The 25,706-nt window shown below is 40.0% G+C and overlaps 1 protein-coding gene across 3 annotated transcripts in view; it reads right to left on the reverse strand.

The window, feature by feature from the left end:
• Positions 1-365: 365 nt before the first annotated feature.
• Positions 366-25,706, reverse strand: part of ap1b1 (adaptor related protein complex 1 subunit beta 1) — a 26,500-nt gene continuing 1,159 nt past the window's right edge. For 2 of the 3 annotated variants that reach the window (XM_087175873.1, XM_023413553.2), the window contains exons 2-22: positions 23,928-23,988; positions 21,902-22,007; positions 21,656-21,791; positions 20,802-21,047; positions 20,381-20,571; positions 20,047-20,268; positions 19,778-19,898; positions 19,569-19,664; positions 18,909-19,024; positions 17,221-17,386; positions 16,038-16,136; positions 14,754-15,013; positions 14,130-14,334; positions 12,927-12,956; positions 12,694-12,831; positions 12,458-12,603; positions 12,240-12,369; positions 9,215-9,299; positions 8,637-8,723; positions 7,830-7,984; positions 366-1,931 (exon numbers count right to left, since the gene is read on the reverse strand). In XM_087175873.1, the coding sequence (XP_087031999.1) occupies positions 1,857-1,931; positions 7,830-7,984; positions 8,637-8,723; positions 9,215-9,299; positions 12,240-12,369; positions 12,458-12,603; positions 12,694-12,831; positions 12,927-12,956; positions 14,130-14,334; positions 14,754-15,013; positions 16,038-16,136; positions 17,221-17,386; positions 18,909-19,024; positions 19,569-19,664; positions 19,778-19,898; positions 20,047-20,268; positions 20,381-20,571; positions 20,802-21,047; positions 21,656-21,791; positions 21,902-22,007; positions 23,928-23,964 (2,847 nt within the window). In that variant the 5' untranslated portion in view covers positions 23,965-23,988 and the 3' untranslated portion in view covers positions 366-1,856. Of the gene's footprint in view, positions 1,932-7,829; positions 7,985-8,636; positions 8,724-9,214; positions 9,300-12,239; positions 12,370-12,457; positions 12,604-12,693; positions 12,832-12,926; positions 12,957-13,591; positions 13,679-13,914; positions 13,936-14,129; positions 14,335-14,753; positions 15,014-16,037; positions 16,137-17,220; positions 17,387-18,908; positions 19,025-19,568; positions 19,665-19,777; positions 19,899-20,046; positions 20,269-20,380; positions 20,572-20,801; positions 21,048-21,655; positions 21,792-21,901; positions 22,008-23,927; positions 23,989-25,706 lie in introns of all 3 variants that reach the window. The other variant, XM_023413550.2, reaches the window with a different exon arrangement.

Raw genomic sequence — 25,706 nt, forward strand, 5'->3', positions numbered from 1 at the left:
GCTGAAATCTGGGTTAAGCATTCGCAAGCAGCTTGGACTTTAAAACCCGCCATCACCACCTCAGGAGCTGCTCCGCCTGAAAAGATGCACTGAACTCTGGATAAAGCTCAGACTTCACTCAAGGTCTTTATATGCAAAAGCTGTGAAGGCTGTCGAGTAACCCAAGAGAGAAGGTCATCAATGATTATAAAGCATTGTGTGCGGAAACAATGCACACTGGCTTCTAGGAACATTGGGGAGTTCAGACAGCAAATAAAACCGAGATTGGGATTTTGGAATCAGCAGAATGTGCCACAAAAAAATCTCTTTGCACTGTTTTTTTTTTTCTTGTTACAATGTCTGACCACTGAAGAAAAAACTCAACGTGAATTTATCAAGACTTTTAATAGTTGGTTTTTCAAATGATGTACACACAATGAACAAAATCTTGTCAATCAAAAACATCTGATTTAACACTTGATTTTTTTTTTCTTTTTTTAAACAGCATTTCATATGAATCAGCCGTCACCACAAACAAAGACAAACTCAGAATACACAGCCACCTCTGTTGTAATCAGTAAAAGGTGTTAGCGTAGGTGCATACATCCTGTAGAGCTGATACAAAGGGCTTCAGTGTAATGACTCAGTCAAGGAATCCAATTAATCTGCGGGTAAGACAGGGACACTGGATGTTGTTCTTGCCTTGTTTCAGCTAAGAGAGTGTACTACCTTCATGTTTACTTATTACTCACAAGTGTTACAAACCATGACATTATAAGTTTAGAGTTATCTCACCTGACCCTTCATCTCAGGTGGCCACGGTTCTTGAAAAGCTGCGATGAGAATAAAGAGAGAGCAAAATGGCAGAGAGAGCGCGAGTGACTGTCACTGCCATGGGGGAAGCAGCAAATACAAAATCCGTAACACCTGAGGCTCTCTCCCAGTTTGCCACATGTACACTAACAAGACTATGGACACAAATTAAACCATGGAATGACTAAGTATGAAAGCAGTCAGTGTACAACTGATGCTAGTCTATAAAATGTCCAGATATTGATGTAAAACTTAAAAAGAACCACACACCAGCAAACAGTTTCCATGCACACAGCGCACATCAGACATTCTGCTTTTCAGGGGACAGCAGAGGATCCAATCCCACTACTAACCACGGATACTAAAGAAAACTCTATAAAATGACAAAGACAACAATAATGTAGTTTGTAAGTTTTTATGTGTCTCTTCTAAGGCCCAGACAGCCACTTTCCACTTCACACTGGCAGAGGGGTAAGGAGAGTTAAAGCCTTTTTCTGCCGCATTTTAATTGAAAGTACCCCAAATAAATATGCCCCAGGGTGATGATTCACCTGCTGATTGCAGACGCTAAAAATAGACTCCAATGTGCAGAGAATTGGGGCTGGATAATGATTAAAGAGAAAACAGTCACGGGAATACAAGTCATACAGCCGTCTGTCCCCAAAAGAATATAGGTCGTCACAGGATTGGCTCAGGCAGGGGGGAGTGGAGGACCTGCTCAGTCTCAAAGTGTTCATTCAGATAATTTATCATGAGATAATGTCCTGAAACTGAAACGTATGGTGTGTGAACAACCACACAAAGACTAGCCAAGAGTGATCCAGACATCTCTGCAAGCTTAGAAAAAAATAAAACATGGTTCAAAATGAGACAGTAGATCATTAACCATCCTAATTAAACAGCTGGATGACATACAGAGCACAGTCTCCAGGCCCAACACAACAGGAAGTAGCTCCTGCACTGTGTGAGGTTGTAACATGGTCCTTGGGTCAGGTGAGGGGGAGCAAGAGGAGGTGCCAGGAGTCTGTGAGGGCAGCGGCAGGGGTCGACATGGGGGTTGTTTTTCAGTTCTTCAGCACTGCCTCGTAGCTCTGGAACACACATTGGGAAACCTCTGGAGCTCTGCACTTCAGAGAGACCTGAAGGGAGAGAAGAGTCAAGTAGGGTTGAATATTGTCTGATTTATAAGCTGCTCAACAAATCAAAACAAGGCAAGTTTATAAATGTCCCTTGTGGGACATACAGTACACAAGTTACCTCAGGCAACAACAAGTCACACAGAAGAAACTGATATATTGAATTTTACATCAGTCATATGAAAAAATTAAGAAAGTAGTGAAGCAGAATCAAGTTAATGTCAGTAGTGTATAAATGAGCATGAACGGCACACAGGAACAGGGAAAAAGAGATCTGAGCGTTGTTCAGACATGAGCATTATTATATCTATGCATATGTAATATTTCTTCAGCTTCATGACCAAATGAGTGTAAATGAGATCACAGTAAATAACCAGAATAACTTCACTGTCACTTTAAAAGTCTATTTTTCCAGGAGGCAAAGTTCATTTTTTTTCAGACAGGAAGAAAAACTGCTTTTGATTGAAACTCTTCTTAACTCAGTCTAATCAGACACAGACATACAGAAATATACATACGTAAATTCACTCGAGAATATAGAGGCAGCCTCTCCACTCTTTGATGTTAGTCTCAGCTGGGAACAGGTTTAGGATTTGCTACAGCCTCACAAAGTGAGTTTTCCCCCACACCACCACACTGTAATCTTACTGCAGTTGTCATTTCCTCATATACACTCTTCACAGGAATCATAAGAGAGCAGGAGCTTTGCTGTAATTGTATCAGGGCAGATACTGTCATGATGTAGCATTAAATACAAAAGATAGTAATTCTGAATATTTAAAAAAATGTTTCACTAATTAACTGCCGCACAATCGGCAGTGCTCTCTCCTATGACAAATGGAAGCCTTAAAAACCAACGTCTGCGTGAAGTTGAAAAGAAAAGGAAACGGCGCGGTCATGGCGATAGTTCCCTAAAGATAACAAGTATAGACCCTCCACGACTGCTTTTCACTGACAAATACAAAAAACACAGCAAGACACTAAATCCAAGAATACTCCAGTCTGGGGGAAAGCTCTTTAACTGCCTAAAGATCTGTACTTTTGTTTGAGCGATTTATCTTTTACTTCCTCGACTTTCTACCTAGTACTTTGGGTATTTTCTGCCAATTATTAGAAAGCAGAAAGCAGAGAGTTGACAGGAAGAGAGTAGGGAAAGGGAAAGAGATGGGAATGACATGTAACAAAAGGTCCTATAAGCACCTTAACCCCTATGTCACCAGCATACCCATATTTTTATCAAGTGTTCATTTCATTGAAGTTTTTCTTGAATTTGTGGATTCTTCATTTTCGCCTAAATATTAATATCCACTATTGTTCTTTTGCACTACCGGTACAAAGTACTGTTTTCATTCATGTTTGTTTTTTTCAAGCCCTGAAGTATCTGTTGTTTGAAGCAGTGAAGTTGTTTTCCACTGTGGTGCAGAAAATGGAATATCAATATTTTTCGACATACAGTGTTGAAGTTTGATATTCTAGTATCGTGACAAGACTATAATGTTTTCTCATTCAGACAGACACAATTATTATAATTACAGTGATCAGTTATTCAGCAGAGATTTGGTGAGTCACTGATGTGAGTTTCACACCAGGCCCCTCCTCAGCTCATTGAATGCTGAGACCAAACAGAGGTGATGGAGTCTGATGTGGTGGATACCAAAGAGCTGCACTGGAATAAAGCAGTGATATAACTCAGCTCTTTAAGTGTTGCCTCTGTACACTTGCAGCTCTTTACTAATGTAAGCTGCTGCTAGCAACATTTAAGCAGCCACGCTCATGTCAGCATGGGGTAAGATGTGAGGAAATGCGGATGCTGTAGCCGGTGTGTGCAACCTGCTATTAAGAGAGCTGGAAACTGCGGCATTCAAGAGGAAGAGGGAACTACAGTAAAGATGGAGGAGAGGGTAATCACCCGAAGGTGTGTATCTAGCATGCACAGACAAAAAAATATCTTATTATCAAGCTTTGTTCCATCATCCCAAGAAAATTAACTTACGAATATCCAAAGTGATGACACAACTGCGTTACAAACTATTAATTACAACAACAGCAGTGTCTTATGTGATGCAGTCTCCAGTGAGATACAGACACATGGATTCATATAACTTGTCATGCAAACAATTAACCAGCCTGAAAACCCTGCAGAAGTCTGGACCTGTATAAACGGGGACCTACAGCCGCTGCAGTTCTCTGATCAGCAATGCAGCACTGCAACAGGGGAAGGCAAAGAAAGATGACTGCATGATCATATTTTTTAAGGTTTATGTATCTTACTCCTAAATTTGATATACTTAATCTTGACTTGAGAAATAACTTTGAAAATATTGAGTCTAATGGTTTAGACCTCATCTTATGTCATTAGTTTTATCCTTTAGTGTGTCAAGTGTGTGTTAAACTAGGGGTAGGCATGTATAAGATCCACTGCAATATATGTCGTTTTATATTGATATATTGTAATGCAGTAAATGCTGTGAGATAAATATCAATTTATATAGTCTCACAGTATATAGGTTGATAGTTTTAACCTGAAAACAGAGACTTCTGAGAAAATATTAACCCTGTGCTTGTGTAGTAGGACAGCAGATGTGTGTGTGTGTGTGTGTGTGTGTGTGTGTGTGTGTGTGTGTGTAGCGTAGCACTGTGGTGTCTCTTTCTGTGCTGAGACTCACTTTTACCAAAACCCTCAGAATTACCAGCTCAAGATGTGGGAAGAGAAAATCAGCCAACATCACTGGGCACATAGTTGCCATGGGGACAGGAGATGGCAGATGAGAACACCACGCTTCATATCAAAAGGATTCCAGTTTTCCATTGTAAATACTATACATATACATGAGCTCAGTGGAAGGCAAATTAAATTGGTGCGCTTTTGAAGATTTCAAATGTGCAAAACCTATAGAAGCTATAATCAATATTTTTATAACAGAAATGTATCAAATGACAATGTGAAAACAATGTGAAATGGATCACTTGTTGAATTTTCACTTAAATCTTAAGCTCCTCTCGGCTTTATGAAGCTTTATAGAGAGTATCAGCTCATTGTTTAGCTGTCCAACCTGTAACATTACTGTCAGAGCTCACTCTCAACACGTCATTTTCGGCTGCAGCTGTTTTCAGTGAAAAAACTCACACTGTTCACTACCTGCTCCGCACCAAACAGCAGACAGACACAGTCTGTGAATAGCTGGAGCACACAGTGACACATCTAGCAGCTAAAGTCAGATATTTCCCTCAGGAGTTGGTAGAGACCAAACACAGAGCTAAAAGAGAACATAAATGAAAGTCAGCAATATTGAATGAGGTGATATTGAAGGTGGTGATACGTCAAAGTTGTGTTCACAACTTGTCTCCACTGCCTCCAAACTGCCAATATTGCAGGTTTAATGAGAATTCAGAAATGTTTTTGAAATCCTTAAGATCTTCCATGAATTGTCTTACTACTGCCCATCACTATTTAATTTTTCAAACCAAGAGCTCCTCCATTTCAGCTGTAAATTGGTTTGTGGGATAATAGTGTCCATTAACCTTACACTCAAAATAAAGCCAATTAAATATGCACACCAAGACCTTTCAATCAACATTGTCAAATGCAGCTATAAGCAGTATGGAGTGTGGAATTGGGGCACAGCTTTAACACTCTAATATAAGTAGTAAGGCATCATGGGAGAGCTGAAGACAATCAAGTTTAGAGATATCAGAAAAATAGGCCAAGCCACATTTAAACTTTAAAACAGCATGGGCAAGCAGCAGCAAAAACCAAACATGCCACCATGCGTCTCCACTCACGGCAATGAACAATAATCTTTTTGTCTCGTCCTCTGAAGCAAATTAAAAGGCATAAAACATGCGGTGGCAGGGCTTTACTTCTTCAAGTCTAAAAATAGCTGCTGACAAAAGGCTTTGGCAGCTTGGCTTTAATGTGCCGTGCCAAGAGAGTGCAGGGATCATGCAGCAGCCAGCAGCTCACAGCGACAAGAATCAGAGTACACACTGTACATGCAGCTCAGTTAACTTTAAAGTCTAGTCTTCTTCTCACTTAACAATTTATTACCCATCTGCAAAAAGTAGGGGAGCCTTTCCAGCCACAGTGAGGAACAATTTGGACTTGAATATGAAATTAGAAAGACAGAAGGAGTACAGAACAGAAACAGCTGAAGGTGGATGAGAACACCCTCTTGAATGAGTGATGTGACTTCACAAAAAGGACACACAGGGGAAATATAAACGCAACAAATCAGGAGAGAGAAAGGGGAGAATGTAGACCACAACCAACAGAAAAAAAATACCATCACGCAATAAATGTTCTACAAACAATCATTTGTTAAAAATCAGCTTTCACTTCACGAAAGTCGTGTTCTCTTAAATCTCCTGAGCCAGCTCAGGCTACGTGATGACTAAAGTGGCTAAAGAGAGAAAGGTGTGAAACCAATTTAAAATTCAGAGGATTTAATGAGTGAGAGCTGGGTGGCTGACGAATTGACTAGTCAAGATGGGAAAAAACAGAAAGACAGTTATTGCCACCTTATAAAAAAGAAACATGATTTGAAAGCAGACAGAGTGATGAGCAGAGAGGAGAGTCACGCCAAGGTCATTGTTCTGGACTAGTCATGCAGAATTTCTAAGCCAAACACAATCCATCAAGAGCGGAGACCGTGGCACGCTGACAAAGCAGAGATGCAACAACACAAAGGAGGAAGCAAACAAATACATGTGCACACTGACAGATACACACACACACACACACACACACACACATATATGAGTCACCAATACTAGCAACACACTCCAGTCACTGCACAATCAAGCAGCCTTCAGCACGCTCTCCACTCATTACTTCACATCATGCATCTCTATCCATGACGTGCAGGGATGACAGTATTTTGTTAACTCATCATACTGACTTAATTCAACAAGCAGAGCTGTGATTAGTGCTGAAGAATGAAAGCGAGAACTTTCCTACACTGTACATGGGAACATACAGCAGCGAGACCATTTTGGAGTCCTGGGTGGATGGTTTGGTTCAGTGAGCCCTTTGATACCTGATTTATATTTATTATGGGATAAATCTCCAATACCAAACAAAATGTGCCGAAATCAGTCATTATAGTAGGTATGATTAAAGCCTCCAAAAATAGCTCAGGCTCTGGATTTGAAAGATTTCCCCTCACCGTGTGTTGTAATATTGTGTTCTCCTATTACAACAACATGATGAAAAGATCTACTTGCTGCCATGTGCCAACACTTCTTTTAAAATCAACATCTTAGAAAAGTTAGATAACAAAAAACAAAAAACAAGTACAGGAAATTATTTTAGGTTTGTATTACAAAAATCTGGGATTTAAAATAAAAAATAAAGTAAAAATGGTAAACATTGGATAAAAACCTTCACTTATATACAAATGCTGGTTAAACTGAATTATAAAAGTACAATTTGCACTGTAAACACTCAATTCAACCATTGTTCAGATAAACTTCAGTCATTTTATGATATAAAAATCATTTTAAAAACCTACCTGCCCTATTCTAAGCCTTTACGACCCATTAAAATGCTGATGAATTTAGGAATTTCACAGCAGGACAGGTAAAACCAAGTTCCACATCTTTAACAGAAACAGTTGTTGCTGATTATGTGTCAGGTATTATAATGCTTTCAACAATGATGACACTAACAAACTGTATATACATATATATATACACACATACAACAAATATATCCTCACACAACATATGGTGCATTGTTGGCAAACTTGACACTTTGACAGTAGATGGCATGACAAACCAAAGGTTGTCACTGTCTCTGACCAGCTTTTTGTTTTTGCAGTAATTTGTTAATGCAGCACCAACGCTACAACAGTGATGACTTCAACTCATGAAGTCAGCTAATACAACTAGCTCAGTACTCACCGTGTAGTTTGGGTTTCCTGCCTGCACCCTCAGTTCAGCCAGCACCCAGATGCCGTTGGACAGTTTGATGGACTGATACAGCATGTCCTGACCCTCCACCGTACGCTTGGCTATGGTGAAGATGCTGCTACCCTGCAGTTTGTTGGAGGCTGCATCTGTTGAGAGAACAATAAAAAAAGGTCACAATACAGTCAACATTTTATCTGTTGAACTGAACTAATAGTGTCTTATCTTAACAAGCTAATGTTGGTTTTTAGTATTCAGTTTCACACTGTTATTCAGTTATTCAGTGCCACTCACTGACTCCTGCCATGCTCTATGGTTGTCTGCTGAAACAGTCATTAAATGTATCAGACCATGGAGGATTTCTTTTTCACTTACCATCCCCTAAAATTTCACTCCAGGCTGTCTGTGCAGCAAAGATACAGTCACTAATTTGGAAAGAACTTTTCTCCTCAGCCTCTGTCTTACTGCTGTGCCCCAGTAAGATTTGAAACCCTCCCTCTTTGTTCATGAAGAAGAAATTCAATCTGTGGGGGGAAATCTCCATCAAACTGTCATTACGAATTCTTCTCCAGTTCAGCTGCACTCACACTTATGTAAAACTAAATTATCACACGTAAATAGGGACTGCAGCTGATGAGTTCTCATCAAATAGAATTTGCTTCATTAGCGAGGATCTGAATTTGAGGTCGCCACTGCTCTGCTGGGCTGTCCTCACATAAAAACAAGCTGCAGGCTATGGCTGCATAGTGATGCATTCTTCAGCTAGTGCACTCTGTTGTGCTCTGTGTCCCTACTTCTCACCTGAGTTGAGATGGCAGTCTTTGATCTGAAACTGGGATTCATTGTCATTAGGAATGTCTTTCCACGTGGCGAGGAACACCTGTCGCTCTGTAGAAGAAGAGATACAATCACTGGATGAGTCCAAAGACCAAGCACAAACTTAAATGTACATATCAGAAGGATAACAATAGGGTTTGTGTTAAAGATAAATGTACACACTGTAAATAGTGTGTGAGAAGTCTGATTCCACACTAGACAAGGTTTCCTGCTGTGGCTTAGGCTCTGGAGCATTAGCTCGCAGCCTTTGGCAGAAGTCCTGCTGCTAGCCCCATCAGGAGACTCCGCAAGGTGAAATGCCAACATGTTTTCACAATATAAATCACACAGCAGCATGAAAACAAAAGGAATAAAGGCTCAAAAATGGCACTGGTGTACAATGTAGGAGCAAGTGTGCAGTTCCAAGGTGTGAATGAGTTCAGGCAGGTGGACAGTCTGACAGACACACAGACCAATGTACCCTCACTGAAAAACTGACGTATGTGTATGCGGTTGACGTCAGTGGGGTTTTGAGTGAAGAGATTCAGCCTAGACCCACTCACCCATCTTCCCGTCCTCTGCAAACAACATGCTGATGGGGTACTGGCAGCTGAAGTAGAATACGTCAATGTTGTTCTTAACAGCCACCTGTGAGAGTGATTACATCCAAGGAGGGGGTAGAGGAGGACGACAGGAGGAGAAACAAGAAGCAATACATGGGCAATTACTTTTCAAGTGCCCTTCAAGGATGGGCATGGCTGGTTTGTGTGTCCTGTTTACTGAACAAGGGGGCTATAGTCCTCACTCTCTCACATTAACACACTCACACATAGGCAATACTATATCCTACAATATCAACACTATACCCATGTTCTTTACTGGTCTCCTATCACAGTGTATCTCACAGTAAGTACGAGGCTTCCATTTGCCAAAGAATATTAGCAAAAATTACTTACAAGCTAAATCAAAAAATACCTATTTCTATAAACAGCCTTTAGAAAAAGCTTTACAGGAGGATTTCAATAAAGATGAAAATAAATGGATGTGAGAACAGCAGGCAGGTTAAAAATAAAAAAACAAACACAAAAAGATAGCACACAATCAATACTGACAAGTAATAGGAAACAAAAAAATAGCACCTAACAGCAGGTCTACATTAAAAAAAAAAATCGAGTTGGAATCGAATGTTAGCTCCTCATGCTGGACATTTTACACTCTATGGACCCTGAAACACCAGAACAAGTGTGGTATAATGGGAGCACCTGAAGTAACAAGCAGCAAGCAGTGATATTGATCAGGCTGCTCCACAAAGAAGTGCTGAAAGAGGGACAGTGAGTTCAGCCAAAGGATAGCTGAAGAATGACTCATGAATAATTCATTAGGGCATCTTATTCCTGGGTGCAATGCGGGACTACACAAACTACACAAAGCTTCATTCTGAATGCTTGTAAACTAAGAGGATATATGACCAGGGAGAGGAAGTCGGACACCAAATAACAACTGGGTAAAAAAACACTAAAAACACTACTGCTTGATATAATTTTTGATATATTACCACAGGTCTTCTGTGCTGTCATAAGTTGACCCACTATGATTTCCAACTCTGTAAGGCCCCCCTTTTGTACAGGTTATTTCGGCAAGCTGGAGTCCTTATTTGAATAATAACATTATATGTCATCTCCCAATTATTATTGTTATCCAAATTAGGATAATATTTTTGCGCTGGATGACTAAGTACACCAACCATTTCTGTACATGGAAACTGTACACAGACATTGTATGGACACTTAAGACTCAAGGACTGCCAAAAAAGACATGTGCCTGCGCTGTTATTGAACATTTGACTGTTCTGTAGAATATTGTTTGTTGAACTGAAATAAAAAGAAGTCCAAAAAATGTTTTGCCAACTGGGGTAGGATGTCACTTCTACTGCAAGTACTGTCTGCATTTTGCTTGGCAAAAACTGACTGAATGATTTTGCAACAAACTCGATATTGAAAAGTATCTGTGATAGACAGATTTTTAACTATTTTCTGGCATTTTGTGGACCAAAAAACCAGACGACAGATTAATCAATAAAATAATCATTTGTTGCAGCTGCACTGACCGAAGACCACCACGCTAACATCAGAAGAAATTATATGTATATTTAATATTAAGCTTCGAGGAAAAAGATAACAAAGCAATAGCCATACATTTAATGAGGCAGCTGATGACAATCATCATCTTTTAACTAAACTGATGAATAGATGAGAGGATCTGTCTAATTCATTGATCAATCAAATTGAATATTTATTATTTAGTACAATACTTAATATTGATGGGGAAAAAATCTCAATTCTTAGCTGTGGTACCAAAGAATTTATTTAGCCTCCACCAGTTTGGGAGCGTAGGAGCCACTGTACTAGACTGCTTTTTAAATGTCTTTACTATTGAATAAGCATACTGTATATGTCAATTTCTGTGACCAGCAAACCTGAAGTCACCACTTTGATGTTTAAATTAACTTCTGTGTCGTTCCAGGAGGCCGTAACGTGGGAATAAGAACGGAGAAACTTGCACCAAGCATTACTAAAGCCTTTCCCTTAAATGTGTTGAAGTGTGATGAAATGCTTTAGTGATTGTGGCAGTGTACAGGCGTCAAAAAACTGTAACCACACATCAGTATTAACTACTGAAGAGTATTTGAGTATTGATATTCTGGAACATTATCTTCCATCAAGACAAAAATAACTCAAAACCTCTCAAAATATCTGAGCATATAAAACAGACAGCCTCACCCATCAAAGCAGGGCCTAGAAGCAGTGGAGTAGAAAGGTTAGCAGGGCTGCTGAGGCCAGGAGAAACAAAGGAGTCATGTGTTGTGAGACCACTAATGAACGCCCCCACCTCCATCATCGCCCTCGACACTCTTATCTCCCCTCTCCAGCTGCATGCAAAACCCGACCACCATTCCGCCCAGTTAAAAGGACCACCCTGATCAAAAACAAGCCTTCCTCTGCCGCTCTTTATTTGCAGCTTATCATAACCGCTCTGACGGCTGTTTTATGTTTTAATTCCCTTTAATTCACAGCACGGGAATTCGGCAGTATAGGTGAATAACATGCAAGGATGCATTACTAATCTGTTAAGACATGGTCATGTTTTCATGACCAAACTTAATATCCCAAGAGATACAGTCAGCTTCATGAATATTTCAACCATTAAACATTTTAATGTTTTACTTCTGTAAACTATACAAAAGCAAATGATTAAGAAGATACAATACCCCCCACTTCGAATCGGATATTTCACATATTGAGCAATATTTTATTCAATTATCAAAAACTTAACACGCAGGCAACCTGATAAGACCAGTGTTAAAATAAATTTAAAAAAAACAGCTGGCCTACATAACATTGTGCTTCTAGTCTGTACTCGACATGTCACATGTGTCTAGTTGATAAGTCGCATTAAATGTCAATTTCAGCTGGGAATTAGGATTCATGGTAAATAGAAGCTGAAGCAGCGTAAGAAAGGTACTTTTCATCCAAAACCATCCAGAACTCACAGTCACATAACATTTAAGCGAAATGAACATTGTGTTACCTGCAGGTTATTGAGAGGCTCCATCTTCATGACAGGTCCCACGGTATTGAGGGGAAGGGTCACTTCAATACTCTGGTTTGGACTAAGAGGAGTGAGAACCTGGAGTGGGCCAGCTGGAGAAAGACCAAAGCTACAGAGAAACACAGAGGGGGGAAAAAGTGTCAAAATGTGTTTCTATACAGAAATCTCAGCATCCACTGCTAAGTAGGTGTTCTTACCTGTTTCTGTTAAATTGGATGGCAAAATCAGTCATGACACTCATAGCTTTATTAGTGAGGGTCATCTCCATTTGGATGACCCCAGAACGGCGAGCAAAAGTGCCTGATATCTCCAGACCCTTGGCCTTCATGGCAGGAAGCCAAACCTAAAGAGAGACAAGATCAGTTATTTTATTAGGGATCCCACCACTGGTGTTACATTGCAATGTTGTATGTCCCAGCTTATCAAGACTCACTGTTTTAGGGGGGCTGTAGGCTCCCATAGGCATACCAACTCCACCACCGAGATCAAACAGGTCATCCAGACCGCCGCTAACAGGGGCGCTGAAAGAGGCTGGCATTGCAGCTGGAGGAGCACCAAAACCAGCCCCCATCTGTGGGTCACAAAGCAACACGTTACCCTAACACATTCAGTGTCACCCTGTATCGAGCAGAGCCCAACAAAACCTCACAAGACTAAGTGACTTACAGCAGGACTTCCTCCAAGGTCTCCGCCAAGCTGGATAGGGGGAAGAAGCACAAAAAAAATTCAGGTTAACTGTTGTTATAACATCAAATAATACTCTGGGAGGTCTGAAGAGGATGGATGGAGGGGTGTGAGGGTCTAAAATGATGTTCAGTGACTTATGACAGCTATGGGGTTTACACTACTGACAAGTAAAAGCAAGGTGACACAAGTACAGGAACATTTCTCCTTTTATGTAACTGTCCTTTTACTGTCCACACAAGTCCGGCAGAGTGTCTATTGCATCCAATAGGTTTTTATTGTAATGCTACTCACTGGATGTATCTATTGAGGTGATGAAAAGGTTGGGGGTACAGTGACAAAAATGGTGGTGGAACAAAAAGATAGTGATATAGTGATTCCACACAGTGACATATCTAACTATTGTGCAAGACATTTTTTTTTTTTAAACCAAAAAACAAACAGAAAAAAAAAACACATAGGCAAGATTTAGTAAAATCTCACCTAAATGGGGCGGGAAACATATACAATCTTATATAAAGTGCAAACAGGCACAGTTCAACTGGTGGGTAGGACTACTCAGAGGACACAGTGGTACAACAGGGGACAAGAGGGGGTTCTAGGCTGGTGCTGGCCTTTACTGGTCCAGTATGGTCCCCTGGACCAACCTCAGTGGGGCTGTAATCTGGGGGCGATGGGGACTGATGTGGGAGCTGAGGTGACTGAGGAGTGTCCGTCCGCAGGGGAATGGGCGGCTGATTGAAAGACGAAACACAACCGCACAGCCCAGAGATAAGAAAAGAGTTGGACTCAAGGATTTTTACACCATGCTTACTGTACATATCACGATAATAACTGATGACAAATGAGGAATGAAAATGTCAGACTGATGCACGAGAACTACAGTAAAACAGCAGTTGTTAAGTTAGTCCTCTAAAATGGCCTGAACATGATTTATAAATGTTTGCACCCTCTCCCTCCATGTAGTTACCGGCTCAGACTCATCCCCCATCTGCAGGTGCAGCATTGAACAAAGAAAGGAAAACACACAAGGGTCAAAAAAGAAAAAGAAAAAGTACCAAAAGATAGAAAAAAAGACAAAATACAAAGATACATTACCGTCACTAGGTCCCACTGACAATAAGCCTATTACTGCGCTCAGATAGGACGTGTTATACCAGAACCTGAAAGCTTCTCTCGACCTACCAGGCTGTCCAGGCCTCCTCCAAGAAGGTCCATAGCACCCATTTGCATGCCAGAGGAGGGGGGTGGTGGTCCTGTGGTGGTAGGAGGTGTCAGGTCCAGATTAAGCAGATCTCCCAGGAGGTCTCCCTGGGATGGGATGACAGCAGGAGGTGCCTCAGAAACTCCAGCAGCAGAACCTGCATCTGGGCTCTCAACACTCTCCCCACTAGAAATAAAACGAGACATGAAAAAGGAAAGTAACATTAAATTAGATTACACATTATAATGATCCCCATTATAATGCATCATTGATTTGATTACTGCTCTGCAAACTAGATATTCCTGGTAATTCTCATATACACTGTCAACCTAATTTGTCACTAAACTGCTGCTGCTGCAATAACTCTATCTAGTCCACTGAGAACAATGGCTAGTACATGTGATGAGTTGCATTTGAAGGCAGGAGGAGCTGCACAGCTTGACACTGCTGGAAAGTGTGTTACTCAGCAGATTTGAGGGAAACCATAACAGCAGAGTCAAGAAGCTAGGTCAACATAAATAAACAAACCCCTTCGCCTGCAGTGTTTAAAAAAAACCCACAAAAAAACAAACCAAAAAAAAAACAAAAACAAGTGCACGACTCACGATCCAGCACTGCCAGGCAGTCTCTTGTGCTGCACACCACGGCTTCCCTCAACAAAGGCACTCGGTGGCTTGTGGTAGACAGAGGCCAGAGTGCCAATGTGGCAGATGAGCTCCTCCAGCAGTGTGGGTTCAATCAGATCAGTCTCCTCAGAAATCAGGGGCTTCTCAGCCAGAACCACCTCTTTTGCAGCCACAGGGTCTGTGGAGAGCAGACGCCAGTAGATGTAGCCGCGGTCCCTGAGGTCTGGGTTATCAGAATCCTGCAGAAAGAGATACAGGCATGAGGAAGAAGGATGACTATTTATGGAGCATGTTTAATAAATACTTAATGTTAGACTCTTTTCTGTCTTGGCCCCAATATGTGAGACAGAGCACTGACTCAAAGATATCAAAAACCGAGTCGGCCTTGGGGTAGTGCTAGGAATTGGATAATGTATGGGGCAACCTTACTCTACTCATTTTTATTAGTGTGTTAATCTATGTAGTAATTTTTGAGAAGAATTGGAGCTCAGTGAATAAATGTCTTGTTATAAGATTTTTAAGTTATGAGGCACATTTTCTCCCCTCTGCTGCTTTCTCCCTGCCTGTGTTATATTAGACTGCATCATACTGAGGCATTTCTCATATTCTGTCATCCTCATGTACATGAAAAATGAAGCACAAAAACACCTAAACCTTTCCATGATGATATTGGTGATCAATGATCATTGATGATCAAACTAGGTTAATTCACAGTCGTACTCTTTTCCCTCAACTATGTTGCATAACTGACTAAACACAGTTGCAACTAAACAGTTTATATAACTTTAGTATAGTTTTTACAACTAGTTTATATAACATACCATGTAGCCTTTTCTAGATGGTTGGCTGAACTGCACATAAAATTTAATATTTACAACTGTTAAATTGATTTTTCTTTCTAATTATTTATTTTACATTTTTTTAGTTAACTCATTACTTAAAACAATTAAAATGCAATTAGTGTAAGTGCAGAGTAAGCTCAAAGCACTGAAGTCATTACTATGGTAAATGCAAAGTTTGGATCCACAATGCCATTACAATACTCCAGTGTCCCTGGAATGATAAAATAGTGAGGAACACTGTGGAAAAGATACAAAAGTAAGAGCTAAAAAGCCATGTTGACGAGAACAAATTACCCAAACTTGAAGAAAATGTGGATAGCGAGTTCAGAGTAGTAGACAGCAAAGTGAGGATTGTGAAACATCTGTAGACAGATGGAATATGAACGCATGCATCAAACTGTGTGTGTGTTTTTTTTCTCACCTGTGTAGCCAGGCTCAGCACCTGCTGCACTAGCTCCTGGGTCTCAGTAGGCTTTTTCAGGAACAACTTGACGATTGCCGTCAGTAGCTGCAACTGCACCTGGAGGGCACAGTGAACACATATTGTACGTTACAACTGCTCACATACAACTCACTGCTCAGGTTTCCCATGGAAGCAACATCCTGCCAAACACTGAATATTCATACTATTAGTCTAATCTGCTGTTGCAAACAGCAGCACAAAAGGGATTTTATGCATGATGCATTTCTCTCAACAAGGGATGTTCTTAACGACTAATTTCCCTGTTGATTAAACAAGTGCAAATTAAGATAAGTCGACTAGTCTAAACATTAGAAAACAATGTTTAATTGGGATCACAGCACCTGCGGGTTAACAATATCATATTTCTGAGTGTGGCTAATATTAGCAGTGCTAGCACAAGCAGCCTTCCTACCTTGCAGGTTGGTGTCCACAAGCCTGAGCTGAATGTGGTTACGACCAGTTTATTCTGAAACAGCCTACATACCTATACCTACCATAGCCTACAGGATCTGTTATCTGCCAGGGCTGCGGCCCCAGCTAGTGACATGTGGCTGCGTAGCATCTTAAATACAAGTTAACTGGTGTGCTAAATTAATAATTAGTTTAACCAACTAGTATTTCTGGTGCCAACTAGCGAGAGTAGCAACATTTAATCATTAAGTCAACTAATCACACACATTACTACTTTAGTTTGTACCCACTTAATCAGAAGAAAAAAATATCAGATCTACTGCTTGGGGTGAGCTGGTTTAAACCCACAATGAACAGAATGCTCTTCAGAGTGAAGGTTGGTTTCTCTACAATGTGCCTCTGAGCCACATATAAAAAGTGTTCCACTTACTGTAGTGACTTCCCATTGAGAACAGTTGCTCTCAGAAAAACAAAATATTTTACTAAGAAGTCTTTACTTCACTCATGGTTACCACAGATTTTGTCAGTTAAATAAGACCAGTTCTCTGTAGTACATTTGTGTATAGCTTGTCATCTATTTGACAGCTAACCAATGGTTTTCTTTCCAACTACAAAAAGCAAAGTGTGGTACTTACTGCCAGCACTGACTGCAAATTAGTGGTGCCACCACCATTAGAAATATATTACACATTTTTTTTTAAAAACAACGTCCCTGTACTCCTAAACACACCTGTGTGCTTTCATCGTGGAAACCCTCTAAAAAGCTCTCCAGCAGCTCATCGGCGTTGTCAATGCGCTCAGCGTACTCTCCCACAATCCAGATCATGGCAGCACGAGCTTCCGGCTCATCCAGGGAGTCCAGGTTTTCACACAGAGTGGCAATCACACTCTCATACCTGAGAGCAGTCACATGAAACAACAACATGCAGTAAGACTTTGCAAATGTATAAGGAGAGACAACAAAAATAAACAATTACAGTGTGAATTACAGTTATTTACATAAAGTTGCATTAATGTATTTTTGGCCACTAGGGTCAGCAAAAACAACAACAGCAGATAGAGCAACATTAGCATTAACCTGGAGCTGTGTTTTCTGTCAGCATGACAAATGTAAATCCAATATTTTTTTTTTTTTTTACACACACACACACACACACACACACACACACACACACACAGACACACACACACACACACACACACACACACTCTCTAACCCTCTCTGTCTCTCTCTCTCTCTCTCTCTCTGGAACGTGTAGCCAAAGTGTTTCTGGTTTAACAGCACTGTGCTTGGCTGGTAACAGTTTACTGACTTTTTAGGAGGGTGTTGTTTTTACATCACTGCCGATCAGAGCCAGAGATGATAAATACCCGTGATGATAAATACCCATGACTACTGGGAATGAATGCCGATTGTACCATTTCAAGGGTACAAAAAGCCCAGGTCGTAGTGAGTTTTTGACCTGTGTAAAAGGGGCTTAATAGTCACTCTCATAGATTTGGTTTGGTCATTTGGTCATTCATTTACTAGATGCTCAACCAGCTGTTTTCTGCCGTGGCTAATGAATTTCTGTGGTTGTGGTATTTCTGATCTGCATAAAATGCTGAATAATTTACCATTCCATTTATATATTACATTTCTTACAAGATATACAGAGGCAGAAAGATTTAGTTGGTGCCTAATTAATAAAAAAGGCAGAGGTTTGACTGGGCTCATAGAGCTCAAGGCCTGAACCATGCCAAGGCATGAGCTTTGCAAAGCCGCTCCTTTGGAGCCTCACAACCCCGGGGTGACGGTCTACTGCTGTGTGGCAGAGGTTTCTGTCTGGCACATGAATCCACTCTGTTGGAACCACAGCAGAAGTCACACTCCAGCCAAATGTGCTTGACCTTTGACCAGGTGCAATCCTGGCAGGGTGCTAAGTGCTATCCACTACAAACAGACACTCTGTGCTACTGAGGACAGTTTTCTTCTTTAAAAGCTAAAAGGACTTTTTGTTTGTGTAACTCTGCCAATGTAAAGACTACAAGAATTTATAGTGAGAGTCAGTGAAGTGAAAGTCGGGTTATCTGTTTGTGAATAAAATGTGTGAGTAAGTACTATAACAATTAATGTATGTTAGATAGCATGTAATAGTTCATAACAATGTCATATATCTAACAATATCTTGATGCGAATGGCCAGCCTATAAACTTAAGTGCTTGGTCAGACTTCGATATCGGTGAAGTGTATGATAAATGTTATATTTTGTATGAAGAATGGCACTAAACAGCAACCTCAAACTAAATTTCCACAGGTGCCCAATTCTGTCACATGTACCAAATACATAATAAAGGACACGCGTTACAGACTAAAAACCTTACTAAATACATCAGGTGTTGAAAAATGAGAACACTGACGTCTAAGAGGGAACCTACTTGTTAGGGTACTTGCGAAAGATGTCCTTGATGACCACTATGGCCTCCTGCACAACATAGTTGACCTTGGTCTGGATGAGGTCCAACAGGGTGCTGACACAACGCTCTGCTGATTGCTAACCATAATGGAGAGAAAAATGATCTGACATTATGGGCCTATACATTATATAAAAAGTAAAGATATATTCATATAAAATATATATGTAATATATATAAAAACTATGACACTGCACTGAATTGGCTTCATTTTTTTTTCAAATGTGGGTTACCAGGAAAAAAATCTTTTTCAAGATCTCAAATCTTTTCATCTTGTGATATTGCCAAAGGAATAATTACGTTGTCTTTATGTATTTAACTTAAGGGTTAAAACAGTCACTTAGGCCCAGGCTTTAAGAGTAAAGTCATGTGGTCCTTCTAATAATGCTCTGTTGAAATTACGAGAACAAACATGAAAGTATATCATGATATATAACTTCAATTTATTTAGGCAGTAACACTGAGTTCTGACATGATGACAGAGCCACCTTGTGTTCATCATAGAAACACTAACTGAACCTTACTGGTGGCCTTTTATCACTGCTTTATCTTTGAACTACATAGCTGACACAAGGACTTGAACAACCAAGCATCTGACGACAGTATTACATCATGTCCACCCACCTCTACTTTGATGGCACAGCGGCCAATGGCTCTGACCGCTTTACGGACAAAGTCCACATCCACCTCAGTGGCGTACTCCTTCAGCTCAGCCAGCACCTACAGCAAGACAGACACATAACCATGTTACTCACATAATCTTGTTAACAATATTTTTTTCTTTCTTAAGTGTACCAAAAGACAACAATGTATTACAGCTGTGGGTGTGATACCTGGGCGATGTTGGCTTGAGATGCAAGGCGAATCATAATGTCCAACTTCTCCAGTTTGACATAGATTGGGTCATTGTACTTTACAAAGAAAACCTTCATCTCATGTTTCAGAATCTCTGGGCTAAAAATGGACAACAGACAATAAAGCAAAAAGATCTGAATGAAATTCACCAAGCTACAGTAAATGCAACTTTTATTAGGGGCTGCTATTTCCAATGTATGACGAAAAGTAAAGAAACCCTGTCCCCAGGTCTTCTCCCCAGACTTACCGTCTCTGTACGATGAGATTGATGTTTCTAAGCGCCACATACTGCAACTCAGGCTCAGCGGAGAGTAGAGTGACCAGTGGAGGGGCGAGCTTCTTCAGCAGGGTGCCATAGTAGTCCAAATCTTTGGGCAACATCTCCATGAACTTCATTAAAACTTTGACTGCTGATAACACCACTGCAGAGTTGGCATGGGAGAGCCGCGGGGTAACACGCTCACAGATGCTAGCAGATGTTAATGATATTGGGAGGCAAAGAGCAGAAAATTAAATTGGAGTTCACCGTGAATATGTGCTAAATGACATGCATTGTTAATGACGGCAGTGTTTGCTTTTACCTTTGGGACTCACGATCATCACGAGGTGTGTAATTAGCCAGGCAGTCAAGAATGAATATCTGTCCCCACTCTGTACACTCATTTAAAGCTGTCAGCAACTTGTTGATGGTCTGGGGGTTCAAGTCCAGTAGATTACTGTTGGGATGAGACTCGGCTATCTCGGACAGCGCTGCCACTGCGTTTGCTACAACCTAAAGATGAAGACAAAAGAACAGATAAATGCTGACAGAAATAGTAGGATCGAACAGTTACATTAAGATATAAAAGAGAGGTCATTCTACTAACACCATTCTGGCATCATGTTGGGCATTTGTATGCCAGCACAGGGCTTATCAGTGAAAGGCAGAGCTGGGGTGTGTAGCTAGCTGTGTCACCCGGAGTCAGAAATCTGGCTGGCTCAACAGCCAGCTAGGAGTCATACCATGGGGTTGGAGTCAGAGATGAGGTCTTTAAGAGTGTCCAGGAAGCCTTGGTCCTCCACCAACTGGGCATTGATATCATGGAGCTTTGCTACACACACGGCAGCCGTCTTCCTCACATATGGGTCTTCGTCCTTCAGACATTTCCTCAGTGGCTCGCAGAGGTATTCAGTGATCTTGTCCACACGAATGCAGCCCATTGTACGAACAGCAAGGGCACGGATAAGAGGGTTGGGGTCTTCACAGTCCTAGATGTGTGAATCAGAGAGATGATTTATTTTTCTCTCATCACACTTTAATTGAGAGGCATTTTGATATCATTTAACATTTGTTTGTATTAGCATTCTGTAAAGAACAGAATGATCATATATTGAGGTATCACCACTGTTGTAGGATGATGAGAGGGAAGAAAGTAAAACTAACCTGATACCTTAAGGTTTGGTAATTATCTCACTAACGTCAGAGATTCAAGAGGGAAATTACTTTAAACTGCTGCCCAAAGCAGCATGCATGAGTAGGTTCCAATTAGCAAGGAGAATATTTATCCTTCCAATCAAACAGTGCTGCACAAAGCACCTGTATATAACAAGAACTTCCTGGTATCAAGAGTTGGTCCTAAAGGTGAAATTCTAATAAAATTCTAAACATTTATATTATTTCCTGATAATTTTCCAATAAAATTGAGATTTCCTTTAATACTATTATGTCTAAAATCAATCATTTGACAAGTTTGCAGAGTTCACATACCCTGTTGCAGTACTGTGCCAAACAAGCTCTTACTGCACAGATTACTGCACTTTAAATACAAACTGATTATTTCATAGTTTCTAGTCTTTTATGACAGACTGACATTTACCTTCACAAAGGTGTTAACAGCCATGATAGCCATGTCTGGCTGACTCTTGGCATAGTTCATCAGGTAGAGGTAGACCAGCTTTTTCAGTTCCAGGTTGTCCGTCTGCATGCAGTTCACAACATCTGGGAACAGAGCGCTAGAGGAGGCACAAGATTTTATGTGAAAACTGACTCAAAATGGAAGGTGATGAGTTACAGCTCATAATTCCAGTTTGGGATGTTTCTGACATTGTCTTCCCTTGCTCACCTGACATCTTTGCCAACTGTCATAGATGCAATGACCTTCTTTACGGCCTCTTTCTTCTTCTCCTTCTTATCACTGTTCAGCTCTGCCTTGAGCTCAAAGATCTCCCCTGCACACACAATAAAGAGGGAATCATTCATCTCGTAATCCATGTGTGATGGAGGGGGTGGAGACGAATACTGTGCAGCAGTGCTCTCTCTTCACATATCACAACATGCACACTTGACTGTGGATAGCATCCTCTTGTTTATCAGAAGCCCTCATTCCCCTGTACTTTCTCATACTTGTGGGTGGTATTGATTATCTACCGTCCTTCCCTTGCAATATCTAACACAAAAACCTGTCCATATAGTAATGTTTTTATTCAATCATGAGTTAGCACAACACTGACTTTGGTGATAAAGGAGACACTGCATCCTATGAGCCTTCTGGCGGTCCAGTGATAGAGGGCTTATTATAAAGTCGCGGCAGAACATGTTCACATTATTAGTAGCTGAACAGCAGCAGACTTATAGCTCCAATAAAACAGCAGATGGGAGTGCACAAGTCATGTTCCCTGACCGTTAATGGGTGGAGCTGTGCAATTATTCAATAAGATCTTTTGTGAACTTTCTAAACAAAACTTGGTATTGAGATTCTTATGTGTGCTTTGTCAGCTATAGTGTGTGACAATGGAGCAATGCATTGAATATCACCTTGATTATGAGTTTTTGTATATCTTTGTATCTTGATATATAACCAATATCAGAAAAATACTCTTATTAATATCAAGAATTTTAACTACACATCACCCACCAGGACTTGTAGGTATTGTTGAACAGATGATAAAAGTATGCAAGTGCAGGGTCACCTGCTGATATCTATTGTAGTCAAGATGCCAAATGTTTTCCAATCATTGTGACTGCCTAAGGACACAATGATATGCATACAACCTTGTTTTATGTAAAAAGAAGATAGAAAAATAGAAAATAAATTATTGGATAGGAATTGCTTACATTTAATTGACTGTGTTTTTTCCCTCACTGCCTTAAATAAAGTAGAATCTGAACTGTGAGTGTAGGTATTGAACAAAGCCTAATGTCAACATGTGAAACTCTCATGAAGGATGGCAAAGGAGATGTGTTTGTTTATCCATTTCTGCTAAACTTAGTTTACATCTCAGTGCAGTGTTACGATGATGCCTATATACACATACACTGTCAGTACACTGTCAATTTTGGGCTTGAATTTGAATCTACCTGCTTAGTTTCCCAGGCATTGTAAAGCCTTAATCACTCCCCATCTCCTTCAAGATGTTAGTAACAGACTGCACACAGCGACAATCAAATCCACAGAAAAAGCAGATACTGAAAGAAACATGTTCCTACAGTATGTCTCAAGAAATCCTAAACAAACATAAGGAGTCTACATACTATCACTCATAAGTATGTGTTTGCATTCACTAAGCCTAATGTGGGAACATGCACAGTTCTAGGATGTGTGAGAGCAACCACAAAAATACAACAGGAGGCACAGCGAGACAGTTAAATCTCTGAGAGCTAAGGCTCAATATGTCTAATCTGCTTTACAGAAACTGAGCTGTGAAGCTCTTGGCAACAATGTTGATGCAAAGCAGGGTGATAACTTCTTTGGTTAAATGTTTTTCCACCTCTAGTTAAAGTCAGTCAAATGTATTCTACAACTCAAAGGTTATCAAAATATGTATTTATTTGAACCTATGAATCTTACACTGAGTAAGAATCTTTGGCTTCATTGACTGAATGATCATGAATGTGTAATGCATCATGTTGCTGGGAATATATCCAATATTTTTTTTCTGAAATGACTGAACAGCTTGAAGTTAAATGGACAAAATAAACAAGCTGGAAAAAGACTAGGTCTCTCTTTGCAAGATAAAAATTCAGCACCATCCAGCTGAAATCCACAAAGCATTTCTTAAAGAACAGTGCATGGATGCTAGCAACACCTGGAAACTGAAAATAATAATAACCATCTCTCTCATAATTTAACGAATAGTAAGCTATCAGACCTTTCTTGGTGGTGGTGAAGTACTTGGAGTCCGTCATCTTGGATCCAAATTGTCGATTTTCCTGCAAAAGAGAGTGAAAAGATGTTTGTGAAATCTTTTCCTGAGTGGAAACTTGGGAGCACCACAAGAGCAAGAGGAAATACTAGAAGTGCAAGCACAGGGAAATAAAAGGAATTCCTGTCTTCTCCTGAACAAATGGCAGTGATCTATAAAAATAAAAAACAATGGATTCTGGTGAGAAAACAGACACCAATATCTCCTCTTTCTTGGTCAGCAATATCTCTTCTACTGAGCAGCATGAAAGGACACGTATTTCCTGTTGTTGATTTTCATTTGATCCAGCACCTCTCTGAAAAAGATATTCTCCCAGTTATATAATAGCAATTCCTGCTATGAGATTTGAGCAATAGAAATTCAGGGTAAGTGGTGAATCATTCTCTTGCTATAGGGAAAATAAAAGCCAGATTTTTGACTAAGACTTATTTTGTCTTATGGACTGTAGTGTATAGATAAGAAGCATGTAGCTCATTACACTTCATATGCCTTTGACTCCTTTAAGTGTTACTGCCACAAACGAAACTTGATCTTTCCCTGAATGTACTGTGAACATTTCTGGTCACAGTGTTAATAGCAACACATATTGCTGAAATTTGTGATGCTTTTTATTATCTTATTGTTATAAATATAGACTCAGTTGGCAGCTTATTATTAGGTACACCAAGCTAAAACTAATCCAGTCTAATACAACAGTCCTGCAATAAATCCTCCTTCGTGAAGGTTATGATTTTCAGGTTAGGTTCAATCTGTTTCAGAGAGGTGTTCATTCAACTGTCGGATCATTTTGGAGGATGTAGTCTGTGGTGCTGTAGTCTGGATGTCTGTGGTGAACATTACTACATTATACAGAGTGGTGTTTCTGTTATTTAGCCTACCCTCATTGATTTTTTCAACAGCACCACAAACTGCATCCTCCAAAATGACCTTAAAGTAGAGTCAACTCCTCTCTGAAACAGTTTTGAAACAAACTAAGCATTATAACTATCTTGAAGGGATGATTTATTGCAGGACTGTTGTATTAGATTGCATTAGTTTTAGCTAAATGTACCTATTAAACTGCCAACTGAGTGCAAGGTATATGATGATACTTTATTACCATAGTACAAATACTGATGTAAACCAGTTGTCTGTTCAGAATGAAACATCTAAATAAGAGTTGTCGTGGCTAATAATTTAATCGATTCAAATAACTTTCCATTTATTCAGATGATACCATAGATGGGTCTTTGTTAAGCACAAATTTCCCTTGACCATAATCCATACACCTATATAACACTAACAGCATTTTATTAATAATACAGTATCATTTATGAACTCTGCCTTAATATTAAAGCAATTTACTTTAATCTAAATAAGATTTAATTCAAAGAAATAACTTGCAGGAACAACGAAGACAGCAGGTCGTTATGTAAACTGTTTATACCAAGTTCATAGCAGGGGCATGACAGTTATAAACGTTTAATTGCTACTAGTGACAACAACAGTGAGTGGCAATCTCATTATTTGTTGAGCCTCAGGCAACTGAACACATCAGACAGGTTGTTAGACCCAACTTAACCAGACATGATGTGAACACAACTGTCGATGCAACAGCTACACTGAAGTTAGTTAGAGGAAATTAATCCTAACCTCTTATATTTTGCACCTCTTGATGTGAAACGGTGCTACAGTTACAGCCTCAACGCTGTTTGAGACCCAAATTTGTGAAAGAAATTTGTCTAT

Source organism: Seriola lalandi, unplaced genomic scaffold (assembly GCF_002814215.2).
Source record: "Seriola lalandi dorsalis isolate HSWRI2012SDOR001 ecotype SW California unplaced genomic scaffold, Sedor1 jcf7180002054517, whole genome shotgun sequence".
Classification (NCBI taxonomy): domain Eukaryota; kingdom Metazoa; phylum Chordata; class Actinopteri; order Carangiformes; family Carangidae; genus Seriola; species Seriola lalandi.